General features: G+C 44.2%; 1 protein-coding gene across 1 annotated transcript in view; it reads left to right on the top strand.

Annotated features, from left to right (window-relative positions):
• Positions 1–11,189: 11,189 nt before the first annotated feature.
• LGR4 (leucine rich repeat containing G protein-coupled receptor 4) overlaps positions 11,190–12,739 on the top strand; it is a 102,838-nt gene continuing 101,288 nt past the window's right edge. Inside the window, exon 1 of the mRNA XM_030331531.1 lies at positions 11,190–11,389. Coding sequence (XP_030187391.1) covers positions 11,205–11,389 — 185 coding nt within the window. The 5' untranslated portion in view covers positions 11,190–11,204. The remainder of the gene's footprint in view (positions 11,390–12,739) is intronic.

The raw sequence follows: 12,739 nt of genomic DNA, 5'->3' as shown, positions 1-12,739 counted from the left end.
GGAGAACACCATGGGAAAATGAATGGGGTGATGCTTCTACAGACCAAAGAACACCAAAAAAAGCCAGCAAACCACCAGAAGCAAGGAGAAAGGCATCAACAGATTCTCCCTCACAGTCCTTAGAAGGAAACAAACCTGTGGACGTGTTGATCTTGGATTTTAGTCTACAGAACTGTGAGAACAAATTTCTCTTATTTAAGCCACATAGTTTGTAGTACTTTATTACAGCAGCCCTAGAAAGCGAATACGCAAGAGAATCCTTTTTTTTGGTGGCTTCACCACCAAAAATAGGTACAGAAGCAAAATTAAATGTGATTTCTCCCATGTGTGATAAAAAGGTGTCGAAGTGGTTTTGACTAAAAGAGAATGAGATTCCTCACCTTTGAGGGTGAGGGGAATGCTGAGTTCTTTGTTTTCTGTATTTGAAACACTTCCTTAGGCTCATATGCAGCTGTTATTGAGCTCGTATATCCAAATGGCCACCTGGCCTTAACTGGCCCCTCCGAACTTCGCTTTTTCCTTAGTTTAAGCTTGCCAGTTGTTACCTGGCTGCATCTTTCTCAATTGAAGGACTTTGTAGGAGTTGGCAGTGGCAGGAGAAGATTTAGCACTGAGGAGAGACTTTGTGCACCAGCCCTTGCTCCAAGTGGAATGTGAAGAGAATTTGCCCTTGGCCTGCGGTATTTCACCCTGTGAAGATTTGTGCTGGCTTCCTTAGTGTCTATGTGCCTGATACGAAGCATAAATTCAGCCAGAACCCATTGTGTTGCTCTCTCCTGAAAACTCTTTACTGTGCTTGGGACAGACTCTAAAAATTTTGCCATTATTGAAAAGGTTCTGCATAATCCATTCCCTACTTCCTCTCAAGCCTCATCTCATCCCACTGCTCCACTTGCTGTACCCCACACCAAATACCCTTTGCTGGAAGGTTCTCCCTCTGGCTCTCCCACTCGCTACTGCTCCTCACTCAGGTGTACACTGAAGCCACCACCTCTGTTGAGGCTTCTGTTCACTCCATCTAAAGATAGGTTCCTCATCCTCTGTTAATACAGCCACACCTTGTTTATATTATGCACTTAATTTTGTTTCTCCCATTAGAATTTAAGTCCCCTGACAGCAAGAAGGATCACAACTGCGTCTTTACATTTGTACCGCTATCACGTAGCACGGTGATTGTTCTACCTTGTTGAATTAGCTTACTTTCTGCAATTCCACAGGTGGATCAAGAACTTACACTGGAACTATATAAAAGCAACGGTTTGCCAGCTGATCTTGATGTTAAAACAAATAGTCCAGGGAGGACCAAGATACTAAAGGGATAGTATCTTCATCAATCTTTTATTACCTCAGTCCATTTAACATGCTGGGTCCCATTTGTGGAGGACAACAAATGTTGTTTACTCCTCTGTCTTCACTCTTCGTGTGTCTCCAAACATGAGCAGCCTTTCCACTCGCTGCTCCCTCTGCTTGGAATCTCCTTTACCCTCCACTGATACGTATTTGTCTATTTTGTCAGCTCCCTCTCTCCCTGACATCATAACTTGAGGGCAGGCAGGACTTTGTTTTGTTCACTACTGTATATCCAGAGGTGAGAACAGTGTCTAGCATATAGCAGACAATGTTGAGAGAAAAAAAAAAATGGAAGAATGCTATTTTAGCAAGTGAGGACAGGAAAGGTCTCTGAGGAGATAACATTTGAAGAGAAACCTGAATGGTGTGAACAGCAAGCCACCCCTGTGACTATCTGGGGAGGTAGATTTTTGACAGAGCCCAATAAATAGTATCTCTCTTCCCCACTATGGTTCTGAATATGGCAGGAAGTAAAACAAATGAGTTGGCAATTGGGGACCAAAATGTCCCCTTTATTAATTTTCCATACTACAAATGTTATTGAATGTCTGCCACGTGCCAATCATGTTCTAGGGGACAAGGATACAGAGAACAAAATGAAGCCCTTGTTTCATGGAGCTTCCTTTCTATTAGAGACTGGGCAGGTACACACATCTTAATCTTGAGAAACAAGTATGCTTCCTCAAGTTAGCCAGACTGACCCACCTAGTCTGGACCTCATCTTTCCTCTCATCTTTCCATCCTGCACTGGCAGAGTCTGCTCACTCCCTAGATGGATATGGGACGAGCCAAGACATAAATGCTGCTGCTTCCCAGATGACAAACCGATCCTCACTCCATCTCCCATAGAGTGGGTGCTTCCATAAGTAGAGGCAGAAGGAGCCACTGAGATTTAAGACCTAGAAAGTGTGGTATCCCCAGAGCAAAATAGAATCATGAACATAGAAATAATTTTATGAGAAGAATGGTTGGAAACAAAATTTTTAAATTTTTTAAAATTTGCAAATATTGGCAAAATAGGAATTTTATTATAACTATTTTCATTTTAAAACTTATTAAGGAGGGAAGGGGTCAACAGCACACACACACACCTTTCCCACCTCCCTCTTTCTGTAAATGCATAGAACCTCAAGGGTTAATTACTGTAGATGATCTTTTTCTCCTACCTTTTTATATTTTGCCACAAGATGGCACCAAAGTGCTGTTGTTTCTATTTTAGAAATTTCTAGCAGTTCTTGCTAAAGATCAAGCCAAAGACATAAAAATGTATCTGATCTGGCTCTTGGGTTGGGGAACAGGTGGAAATATGAGAAGACCAGCACCCCTAGAGAGGGCATGGAGACTCCACGCCCTTTCTCCATGTGGTGCCCTCTGCATGCCTTCTGTCTGGCTGTTCCTGAGTTCTGTCATCTAGCCCGGCCTAAGCACTCCCCTTGCTGAGGTCTTCTGCCTCCAGACCACCCCGATGTTTTTCCTTGAGACCCTGTGTGTCGTGCGATAACTCCCTCTCCGGAACCTAACTGCTGTTGTAGCCATGTGATTGCCTGAGGATGAAGCCAATACTGAAAAGAGCATAGAGAAGAAATGGAAAGAACCTCAGGTACTTGATGACATCGCTGAGTGGCTAAATCAACCTGCCCTGAGGCCTGATCTCTCTGCAGACTTTGTGCAGTGAGATAATAACCTCTTTTATTGTTTTGGGGGGGGGGGAAATATACCTAATCTTTTCTTTTAAATTCAAAATTAATATTTAAATGTATTTCATAAAATGTAAAGCTTTGTAAATGTGGAAATTCTTTCCAACACACCCTAAAACAAAACAAACCTATGCAAATTACCAAATTATACAAATATCTACCCTACCATTCAGTATATACGTTGCCAGGGATTGTGTGGACGGAGGATTCATTTAGTATTACTTTAGGGCTTCTACTAAGTATGAACAACTGTAGTTGACTGGAAATTATCTTTGGCTTTCTGCCTCTTGGTTATCTTCACCCGAGCCCAAACAGGATGTTTGATCAAGAGAAAAGTCCTTTCATAGAGGACATGGCACGTTCCTTAAATAAACCAACGGCCATCTGAGGCATTGAGATTATCTTGCTTTGTCTGATACTAAATTTATGAAAATTTTTCTCTTTTCTATAAAAATTAAAAACACTAATTAAACCAATTCTAGAGTGGAAAGAGGAATTGACCTAGATATTAGTTCTAGATGTGCTACTTACTACATATGGCTAATTTAGCTGTCCTCTGTGGGTCTGATTTCTCACTGTTAAATGAGGGGATTTAACATATGCTCACCAAATTTCTTTCTATTTCTGAGTATTTTAAAGTATCAAGGAGAAAGAGTTTGTCTCCACAGTCGATGGGACTTTCTAACAGCCTGAACTGCTCAAAGATGGACTCAGCTACCAGTGAGGATGTAAATATACTAACCCTTGATGTATCCAAGAGTGACAGGCATGTGTTACACATTCTTCAGCTTCAGGCAGGTGATTGCCTTCGGGTCCTTTCTAATCCTAAACTTTCTAAATTCCATAAATTAAATTGGATTGGAAGCTGCTTGAAGGGTGGGACCCCCTGTCATACCTTCTTTTGTGAGGTTGCCAGGAAACATACCTCTGACTGTAGGGAGGCTAACTGACTGACAGTCCTACTGGAATATCCTTCACCACATTTTTCCCAGGCTGGACCTAGTCAGTGACTGAGTACAACAGCAAAGGCACTAAGGCAAGTGTGCTCAGGAGACATGGGACTCTTCTAATGGTGATTTTCTCTTGGGGGTCTCCCCATTGGTCTTGCCAAACCTTGGAAGAACGCTACTTTTGTCTAAGACTCACCCAGTCTCTTGTCCTTCCTTCTCTCCTGACCTGGAGTCAAACCTGCATCTCAGTTTCATGGCTTTAAATATCTCCCTCCGTCCCCTCCCCCATTTTCCCTCGGAAACATTTCCCCTAATACATCTCTTGTGTGAGCAATCCTGTTATCGGTGTTTGCTTCTCAAAGGATCCAAACTTGCACAGTCTCCTAGCAGAGAGTCATAAATTTGGGTGGAGTCTACATCAGAATCAGGAACTTTTTAAATCTTGAGAATCCAGGGCCTCATCCCAGACCTATGATAGAAGAATCAGTGGAGGTGGAATTTCTATTTTTAAAATCTTCCCCAGGTGATTTACATGTAGACTGACGTGCATTAATCTCACCTTTTTGTTCCCTAGCAGGGTAGATTCTGAGGGGTAGGTACATGGTAAAAATTCCTCGAAAAAAAAATCCAGAAAATGTTGAAAAGCTTGACAAGTTTGTGCTATTTTGGTATAAAAGGAGCAAACTGGCAAAGTTAGCATGTTTCTTTATCACCTCCAGGTCCTCCATTTGTTCCTTCATATTGCAAAATTTTTAAACTTTCCTCATTGTGTTCTACGAAATGAATTTGTATATTTCAACACTAACATGAGACCAAAAAAAAGAAAGAGAGAGAGAGTTTAGTAAATAGTACCAGATTTTGCCAACCAGACTCCAAGAAGAGCATTTCTGACATCACCCTAACTTTCAACACTGTTGATGTAGTTTCTGTGGTTTTCTTTGCTCCTTTCTCAGGTAATCTTGACAATTACAGATGGTTGGTAGTTTGCCTGTGTTTTTTTTTTTTTTTTTTAATGTTTATTTATTTTTGGGACAGAGAGAGACAGAGCATGAATGGGGGAGGGGCAGAGAGAGAGGGAGACACAGAATCGGAAACAGGCTCCAGGCTCTGAGCCATCAGCCCAGAGCCCGACGCGGGGCTCGAACTCACGGACCGCGAGATCGTGACCTGGCTGAAGTCGGACGCTTAACCGACTGCGCCACCCAGGCGCCCTGCCTGTGTTTTTAAAAGCATTGCCTCTGATTTTTTTTTATTTCAAAAAAGTTTTTAAAATCATTTTCAAAACCCCTAGGATTGTTAAAGTTTTCACTGCGACTGCCACTCCTTATTTTGAAGACAGTCATGGTAACCATCACTAGACAAAAAGAAAGGTTTTGAAATTACCTAGGAGGTGTTTAATAGTGTCTTTCTTGATACACAATATTAGGTGTCCAGGTCAGGAAAAAAAGAAACTACAGAATATGATACCTTCTCTCTCTGTCCACCCATAGCTTGTCTTTGAGTCTGAATTCTCTTATGGCTATCTTCTCTAGATCTTTTTTAAGTTTATTTATTTATTTTGAGAGAAAGAGAAAGCATGAATTGGGGAGGGGCAGAGAAAGAGAAAGAGAGAGAATCCCAAGCAGGCTCTGCACTGTGAATACAGAGCCTGATGTGGGGCTTAAACTCATGAACCACGAGATCATGACCAGAGCCAAAGTCAGGCAGTTAACCAACTGAGCCACCAGGTGTCCCTTTCTCTAGGTTTCTTTTCAAATACCTTCATGCAGACAAAGAAAAGCTTCCCAGGCTATGTCAGGGTCCATAGCAGAGCTACCCCCAAGTTCTGGTCTTCTGTAAGCACGTTTTATGGGACGCAGACATGTTGCATGAAGTTCTTTGAAATATTGTTTCATGCTAGAGTCTTCTTAAAACGTTCAAAGTTTTATCTGGAATTCTGAGAGAGTAAAAAGGAACCCAATTCTGTGACTGAACTTTGTGTTAATTCTTTGGTCTGAACAAATTCTCAGTGTGACTAGGAGATAATCTTTCTGGATTTCTATTCTGGTTTTTTTTTTTTTTTTTTTTTTTTACTTTTACTTTTCTATCTGTTGCATTGTCTGGCTTCTGTCATGGGTATTTACCTTTGCCTAGTTGTGTTCCTGTTTGTAGTTTATGCGCTTAGGCCTTGGGATCCACGTGTAGTTCTGTCATTCAGAAATTGTTCCCTTGAGGGTCATTCACCTCTTGGGTTAGATTTGAAAGGGAAATTCAGGATAAGCAAATTAGATTTAGAAAGGATTGGGCATGGATAAGAAAACATTTCTGATATTTATTGAAATGTTTTGAAATTTGGGATCAATATGGGTCTTCAGAACTACCAGAAAGGACCTCTGACCCCAGGATATGCAACCAGGCCAAGAAACTAAGAACTCTTTGGTGATGTCCTGAAAAGGGGTGACTTCCAGAATGGCCGTCAGTCAGTCACACGGGAAGCCTTATGCCGGTCCTCACATCCCAAGATCTATCAGTTCTGCACATGTGGCAGTAGAGGAAAGGGGGTCAGAAGCCCACATTTGGTCACAAGTGCAACTTAAAAGGATGTTTTTAATTTGTCAACAATTTTACATTGTTGTTTTTGTGCTTCAAAATGATTGCTATTTTAAATTATCCCTAAAAACTAGGTCCTGTGCACAAGAGGACCACTCTAGGGACCTTGAAACACAGAAGAAAAGGACAAGTGGGTGAAAGCACCTATTTGAGACCAAGGTAGAAAGATTGTAAGCCTCTGAGCCAGTGTGGGAGCTCCTCCATCCTAAGGCCCCAGATGCAAATGTGGAAGAATCAGAGCATAGAAACAATAGCATTTATCTTGAGGGTTCAAACTGGATACATACCAGATACCTGATGGGTGTGATATGTTTTCTTTATCCCCTGAATTGCTCACAGTTTGAAATGTTCACATATGTATACACACATAAAGATACCCATTTATATGTTTGTGTGTATATATAAACACATATATATTTAATATACATATTCAGCTTCTAACTTTGAGTGGTGGTTTGGCACCCTTGCTTTTATAAAGTCGGTAGCTATTTTTCATCAGTCATGTGATTGTCTTAGGTCAAAAATATTTGGGGTGCCTTTTGGATGGAGAATTAGATAAACCCTAAGTGCCCCAGGACTCTTTCTGGCATTCATTCCAGAAAGAGGGTCATTTTTTTGCCTTGCAATTTGTTCTTTTTAGCTCATTCTGCAATAAAATCATCAGCACGAGCTCACTCCAGAGACCAGAAATTATAAAGTGCTTGATCTCGACTTGCAAGAAAAGATGGTCACCTTTGAGGTATGTCCCTGTGAATTTTACATAATCCTACAAATGGTTTTCAAAAATAATCTGATCTCAATAAGGGATTAGGACCTATAAAACAGGGCTGGTAAACTATGGCCAATGGGCCAGAACTAGTCCAACATCTATTTTTGCCCAAAAAGTTTTATTGGAACACAGCTATGTCTATTTGTTTATGTATTATTTATGGTGACTTTTATGCTACAATGACAGAGTTGAATAACTGTGACAGAGACCATATGGCTGACAAAGCCCAAAGTATTTACTATCTGGCCCTAAACAATAAAAGCAGATACGAAGGACCCAATAGAAAACAAACAGGCAAAGGAAATGAATAGGCAATGTACCGAAGAACACACTGGAACATTCAATAAATGCATGAAAAGATGCAGCTGTAATCAGGGGAATTCAAATTTAAAGTACACTGAGATTGCATTTCATATGCATCAGATCTGCAAATATTTAAGTCTTACAACATCAGGTGTTGGTAGGATATAGAGTAATGGGAATTTTTATTCTCTGCTGCCAGAAGCACAAGTAGGTACGATCACGTTTGAAAGCAATTTGACAACATCCGATAATGGTGAGTGCATATAATCCACCCCTACACACACACACACACACACACACACATGCACACACATATAAAGGAAATGCATATTGGAGAAACTCTTGCAGGTATGAACAAAGGATACAAGAATATTCATGGTAGCGTTGTTAGAAAAAATAGAAATAAGCTTAATATTAACAATAGAATAGATATATACTGAGTACATTCTTTAAATGGAACACTGTATAGTAATAAAAATGAACTCATAATAGCCACATATTTCATAAAGATCACAGGCTGCATGAAAAAAAGCAAGTTGTACAGGAGTACAGAATGATGATATTTATATTTGCAAAACAATGCTATATATTATTTAGGGATACACACATAAGAAAAGTATGAAAATGCTGAAAATATTCATGGGAATTAACTACAAAGTTTAGGAAAGTAGCTGACTTCTCAGGTGGAAAAAGATTGGAGAGAGATACAAAGGGAGCTTTGAATACATTTGTAACATTTTGTTTCTGTTTGTCTTTAATATTTATTTTAATGTTTTTTTGTTTATTTATTTATTTTGAGAGAGAGAATGTGCAAGCAGGGGAGGGGCAGATAGAGAGGGGTACAGAGGATCTGAGATGGGCCCTGTGCTGACAGCAGACAACCTGATGTGGGGCTTGAACTCACGAAGCAGAATGACCTGAGCCAAAGTCAGATGCTTAACCAACTGAGCCACCCAGGTGCCCCATGTAAGATTTTGTTTCTTAAGCTGATTGCTGTGAATTCTGATTTTTGTTCTTTTTGTAAATTAGAAGTAATTCACAAAAAAAAATGAAATTCAATCATTATAGCATTATGGGGGAATCCCCACAATCTCCCTGTTTTTATTTCTGTAATGGGGCACCTTCGCCCAGCAGGCAGAGCCTCTGTATACCCTTATACAGTCTCCATATTTGGGCAAAAATCAATCAATCAATCAATCAATCAATCAGTATAATATACAATTCTCATTTTAAAGCAGCAAAAGAAAGTGAAATCTTGGCAAGAAAAATTCTGTCATCTTTCCATGTTGTTATAAAAGAGCAATCTTGGGGCACCTGGGTGGCTCAGTCAGTTGAGTGTCCTACTTCGGCTCAGGTCATAATCTCACGGTTCGTGAGTTCAAGCCCCGCGTCAGGCTCTGTGCTGACAGCTCAGAACCTGGAGCCTGCTTCGGATTCTGTGTCTCTCAATCTCTCTGCCCCTAACCCACTCTCATTCTGTCTCTGTCTCTCTCAAAAATAAATAAAAATAAAAAAATAAATAAAAGAGCGATCTTAAGAGAATCAACTAAAGAAACCAAATTTACAATTTTGCCTCACTTCACTTGCTCCTGAGAGCTGCTAGAAAATAATGGAAATGATTTAGACAATGGGCACCAATTTAGGGAAGGCTCCAAGGGCATCAGACAAGGACGCAGGAGCCCAGGTTGTTCTGTGATGATCTTAGGCTGAGTACAATACCAGAGAGCTTCAGATTTCTTATCTATAAAACCAGAGGGTTGTCCATCTGTCTTTACGTTCTCTTTCAGACCCACAATTAGAGGAAATATGTCATTCCTAAAATCTTGAAGTCAAGGCATGTTTATATTTATTGACTTTCTAGCATATAAATAAATTTATTGTATATTAGTCGCGTGTCCAACTGGGCATTATTTTTTAAAGATAAACTCTCAAATGCAAAGATGATAGCAAGGTTTCATTTTAAACTTCTTAGGTCCGTTATCAATTTATTTCCATTTTCCTTAATTTTACTTAGGTGACATGAATGGTAAACTATAAACTAGTGGCATTTTAAACCCTGTCTGCCTTAAAGTATTCATGAAAAATGTCTCTAATGTAGAGTAAAATAACTTGAAGGCATAGTGGAAAGTAAGAAAGGAGATGCCCACAAAGCAGAATTTGATGCAAATAATGATTCTATGGGGTCTATTGAGCCACATAAGTCTACAAGAGAAAGGAATGCTGATAATTACCTGACACCAAAGTTGCTGCTGGCTTCTCAGTGGTAGTCATCTAGCACTCAAATGTTTTCTTGTCTGGAGAAAGTGTCCCGTGTTCAGAAACATCACCTCTTTTGCCCCTTGCAAGATTCCTGGGTTTTAGGATTTTACAGTACGTGAGAAAACAGTCTGAATCGAGATCACCAAAACTTTGTAACGTCGCGGGTTAACCGCTCACATGTAGCCTCCCATACTAACGTGCATATCAACACAGGTATAAAGATCTCAGGTGAAGTGACAGGCTTGTGGGGGTACACCGCTTTAATTCAATACATAGCTAACACTTAACTCTGTCAGATTAAGGGAGGCTTGCCCCCTGCTCTTCAAAATCTTTTTTTCCATTTCCACAGCTCCCAAAGTCCTCACCCTTTGGGAACAGTGGAGAGGCATTTGAAACTTAACTGAACGCTGGAGGCAAGTTCTAGTTTTCAGGTCGTCCAATTTAGGAGATCCAGTTTCTGCAGAGGGAAGAAGACGGGTGGGGGAGGGAAAAAAACAGAGTCTACATATTCAGATCCTTCTACCTTCCATTCACGACCTGCCACACACATCTGGCCAAACCAGGGATTTTTGCCTTGAACCACCACCACCACCACCACCACCACCACCACCTTGTCACTCACGCCCGATAAACACGCCCCTCTGGTCCTACTCTTGGCCTGTGGCGGCTCCCCTCCTTGCATAGTAATGAGCTCGAGACCTCCGCGGGCCAATGGCGCTCCGGGAGAAGGGTTAGTTTTGCATGTACCTAAGTGATTTGCATAACCCAGCGGCTGGGGGCTTGGGAACCCGAGCGCGCAACCCTAGAAGGGAAAAGGACGGGAGGAGATTGAGCCGCGGCGGCGAGAGAGCGAGCAGGAGCCTGGGTGTTTGTACAAGAGCCGGGCGGGGGCTGGGGCGAGGGGCCGGCATGGCTGAAGGCTGCGCTCCGCAACCTTGAAGAGCGGCTGCGGCGGGAGGCCGGGGACGGGGCGGCGGGTACGATGGCAGAGCGCGGCCCCCGCAGCTGCGCACGGCCGGGCCGGCTGGCCTGAGCCGCCGGACGAGCGGGGCTGCCTCTGCGCTTCCATGGAGCAGCGGCAAGGGCGAAACTCCGGAGCGCCGCGTCCCTGCGCTGCTGCCGCGGACTGTTGAAGGGGCCCAGCCCGCGCGACCGCCGAGAGGGGAGAGCCCCCGCCCCAGCCCGCAGGCCGGACGCCCCGGGGCGGCGGGGGGCGTCGGAGGGCAGCGGAGGCGCGCCGAGCGAGCCGCGCCGCGGGAGAGGCCGGCGCAGGAGGCGGCCGCAGCAATGCCGGGCCCGCTGGGGCTACTCTGCTTCCTCGCCCTGGGGCTGCGCGGCTCGGCCGAGCCCAGCGGCGCGGCGCCGCCTCTCTGCGCGGCGCCCTGCAGCTGCGACGGCGACCGTCGGGTGGACTGCTCCGGGAAGGGGCTGACGGCCGTGCCCGAGGGGCTCAGCGCCTTCACCCAAGCGCTGTGAGTGCCGGGGTCCGGGTGCCGGGGAGGGGGGCAGACGGCTGCTGGGGGGGCGGAGCCGGTGGTCAATCCCACCCCACCCACCCACAAGCGTCCCGAGGACTGGGGCGCGGGTCACCTGTGTGTGGGGTGCTGGGCACCCACTCCTGCACGGCGGGCTTTACAAACTGTGCCAGCCCGGGTCCAAGCCGCGAGTGGCTCTTTTTCCCAGACTTTTAGGGCACAGTCACCGCCCCCCCCCCCCAAGTGCATCTGGGGCCAAGCCGGAGGGTGGAATCTGGAAACGCTTGCCCCTGTCAGCCTTTTCAGGAGACCTTCCCTTCTCACGCGGGGCCCCGCTCAGCTGGCGACAGCTTCGCAACGGGCAGGCTGAGGGCGCCTAGAACTTGGCCTGAGTCTGCAGACCTAGGCACGCTTCGTGGGGGAAACACCTGGAGCCTTCAGGGTTCCAGCATGAGGGGAGAAGACACACCTGTGCCAATGTACAGGGCGAATCCCCTTCCAGTTTGGCCTCATCCAGGTAGAGCGACTTGGCACCTCTGTCCAGTTCCGCTCTGGACTCACCGACTAACGCCCAGGGTTCCGGAGCGCGCGGGGGAACCGGGTAAAAACAAGACAGGAGGAGGGGGAGGAAACTGCAGGTTTCTTTTGGTGAAGATACTCTCCTCACCCAACTAGGCCTTTTAAAGAAGGAATGCTGACCTGAAGTACAGGCTGTTGAAAGAAAATCAAAGTTCCGGAGCATAGAATCTGCCCAACCAGAATGGAAGGCAGCAGTTTTCTCTTGTACCTTTCTTTTGAGCTGCCTGAGGCTGGGAAGGCCACTCAGATGGTTCTGACTTCTAAAATCCCCCCTCCTCAAAGGGGGACCTGAGGCTTTAGACATTCCCTTCAGAAAAGCAGAGGACTCTGAAATAGGTGTTGTAGGTGGTATTGGCAAATACCGCCAATAGAGAAAGAATAGGGTAATTGAATGCAGGGCTTGGTGTGCGCACTGGCTCTTGTGTTGTGTGGCCAGAGTGATTCAATCAAGAGCCATGAAAGAGCTGTTTGAGAGAGGACAGGATTCTGAGAGGTCCTTGGGTGAAGGGAATTTCCTTTTACCTTACGACCAAGGAAAAGGAACTCTGAGAAATAAACAATGTTAAAGGAATAACTGACCCTGTGAAGACATCCTTTCTGTGCAGGCCAAAGCATTGCTGTGTTTCCAGGTGGGTTCAGCTTATCGCTGTCTGCCAGTAGGGTTTTATTGAGGATTGCAGTCTGTTGCCTTAAACCTGTCTCATTCTTTGCCTCCAGCTCCCCCTCTTTATTTTTCCTGTGTCACGTGTTCGTTATGTATTTGAAGTC

The sequence above is a fragment of the Lynx canadensis genome, chromosome D1, assembly GCF_007474595.2.
Source record: "Lynx canadensis isolate LIC74 chromosome D1, mLynCan4.pri.v2, whole genome shotgun sequence".
In the NCBI taxonomy this organism is placed as follows: Eukaryota; Metazoa; Chordata; class Mammalia; order Carnivora; family Felidae; genus Lynx; species Lynx canadensis.
This window is presented reverse-complemented; position numbering and strand designations above follow the sequence as displayed.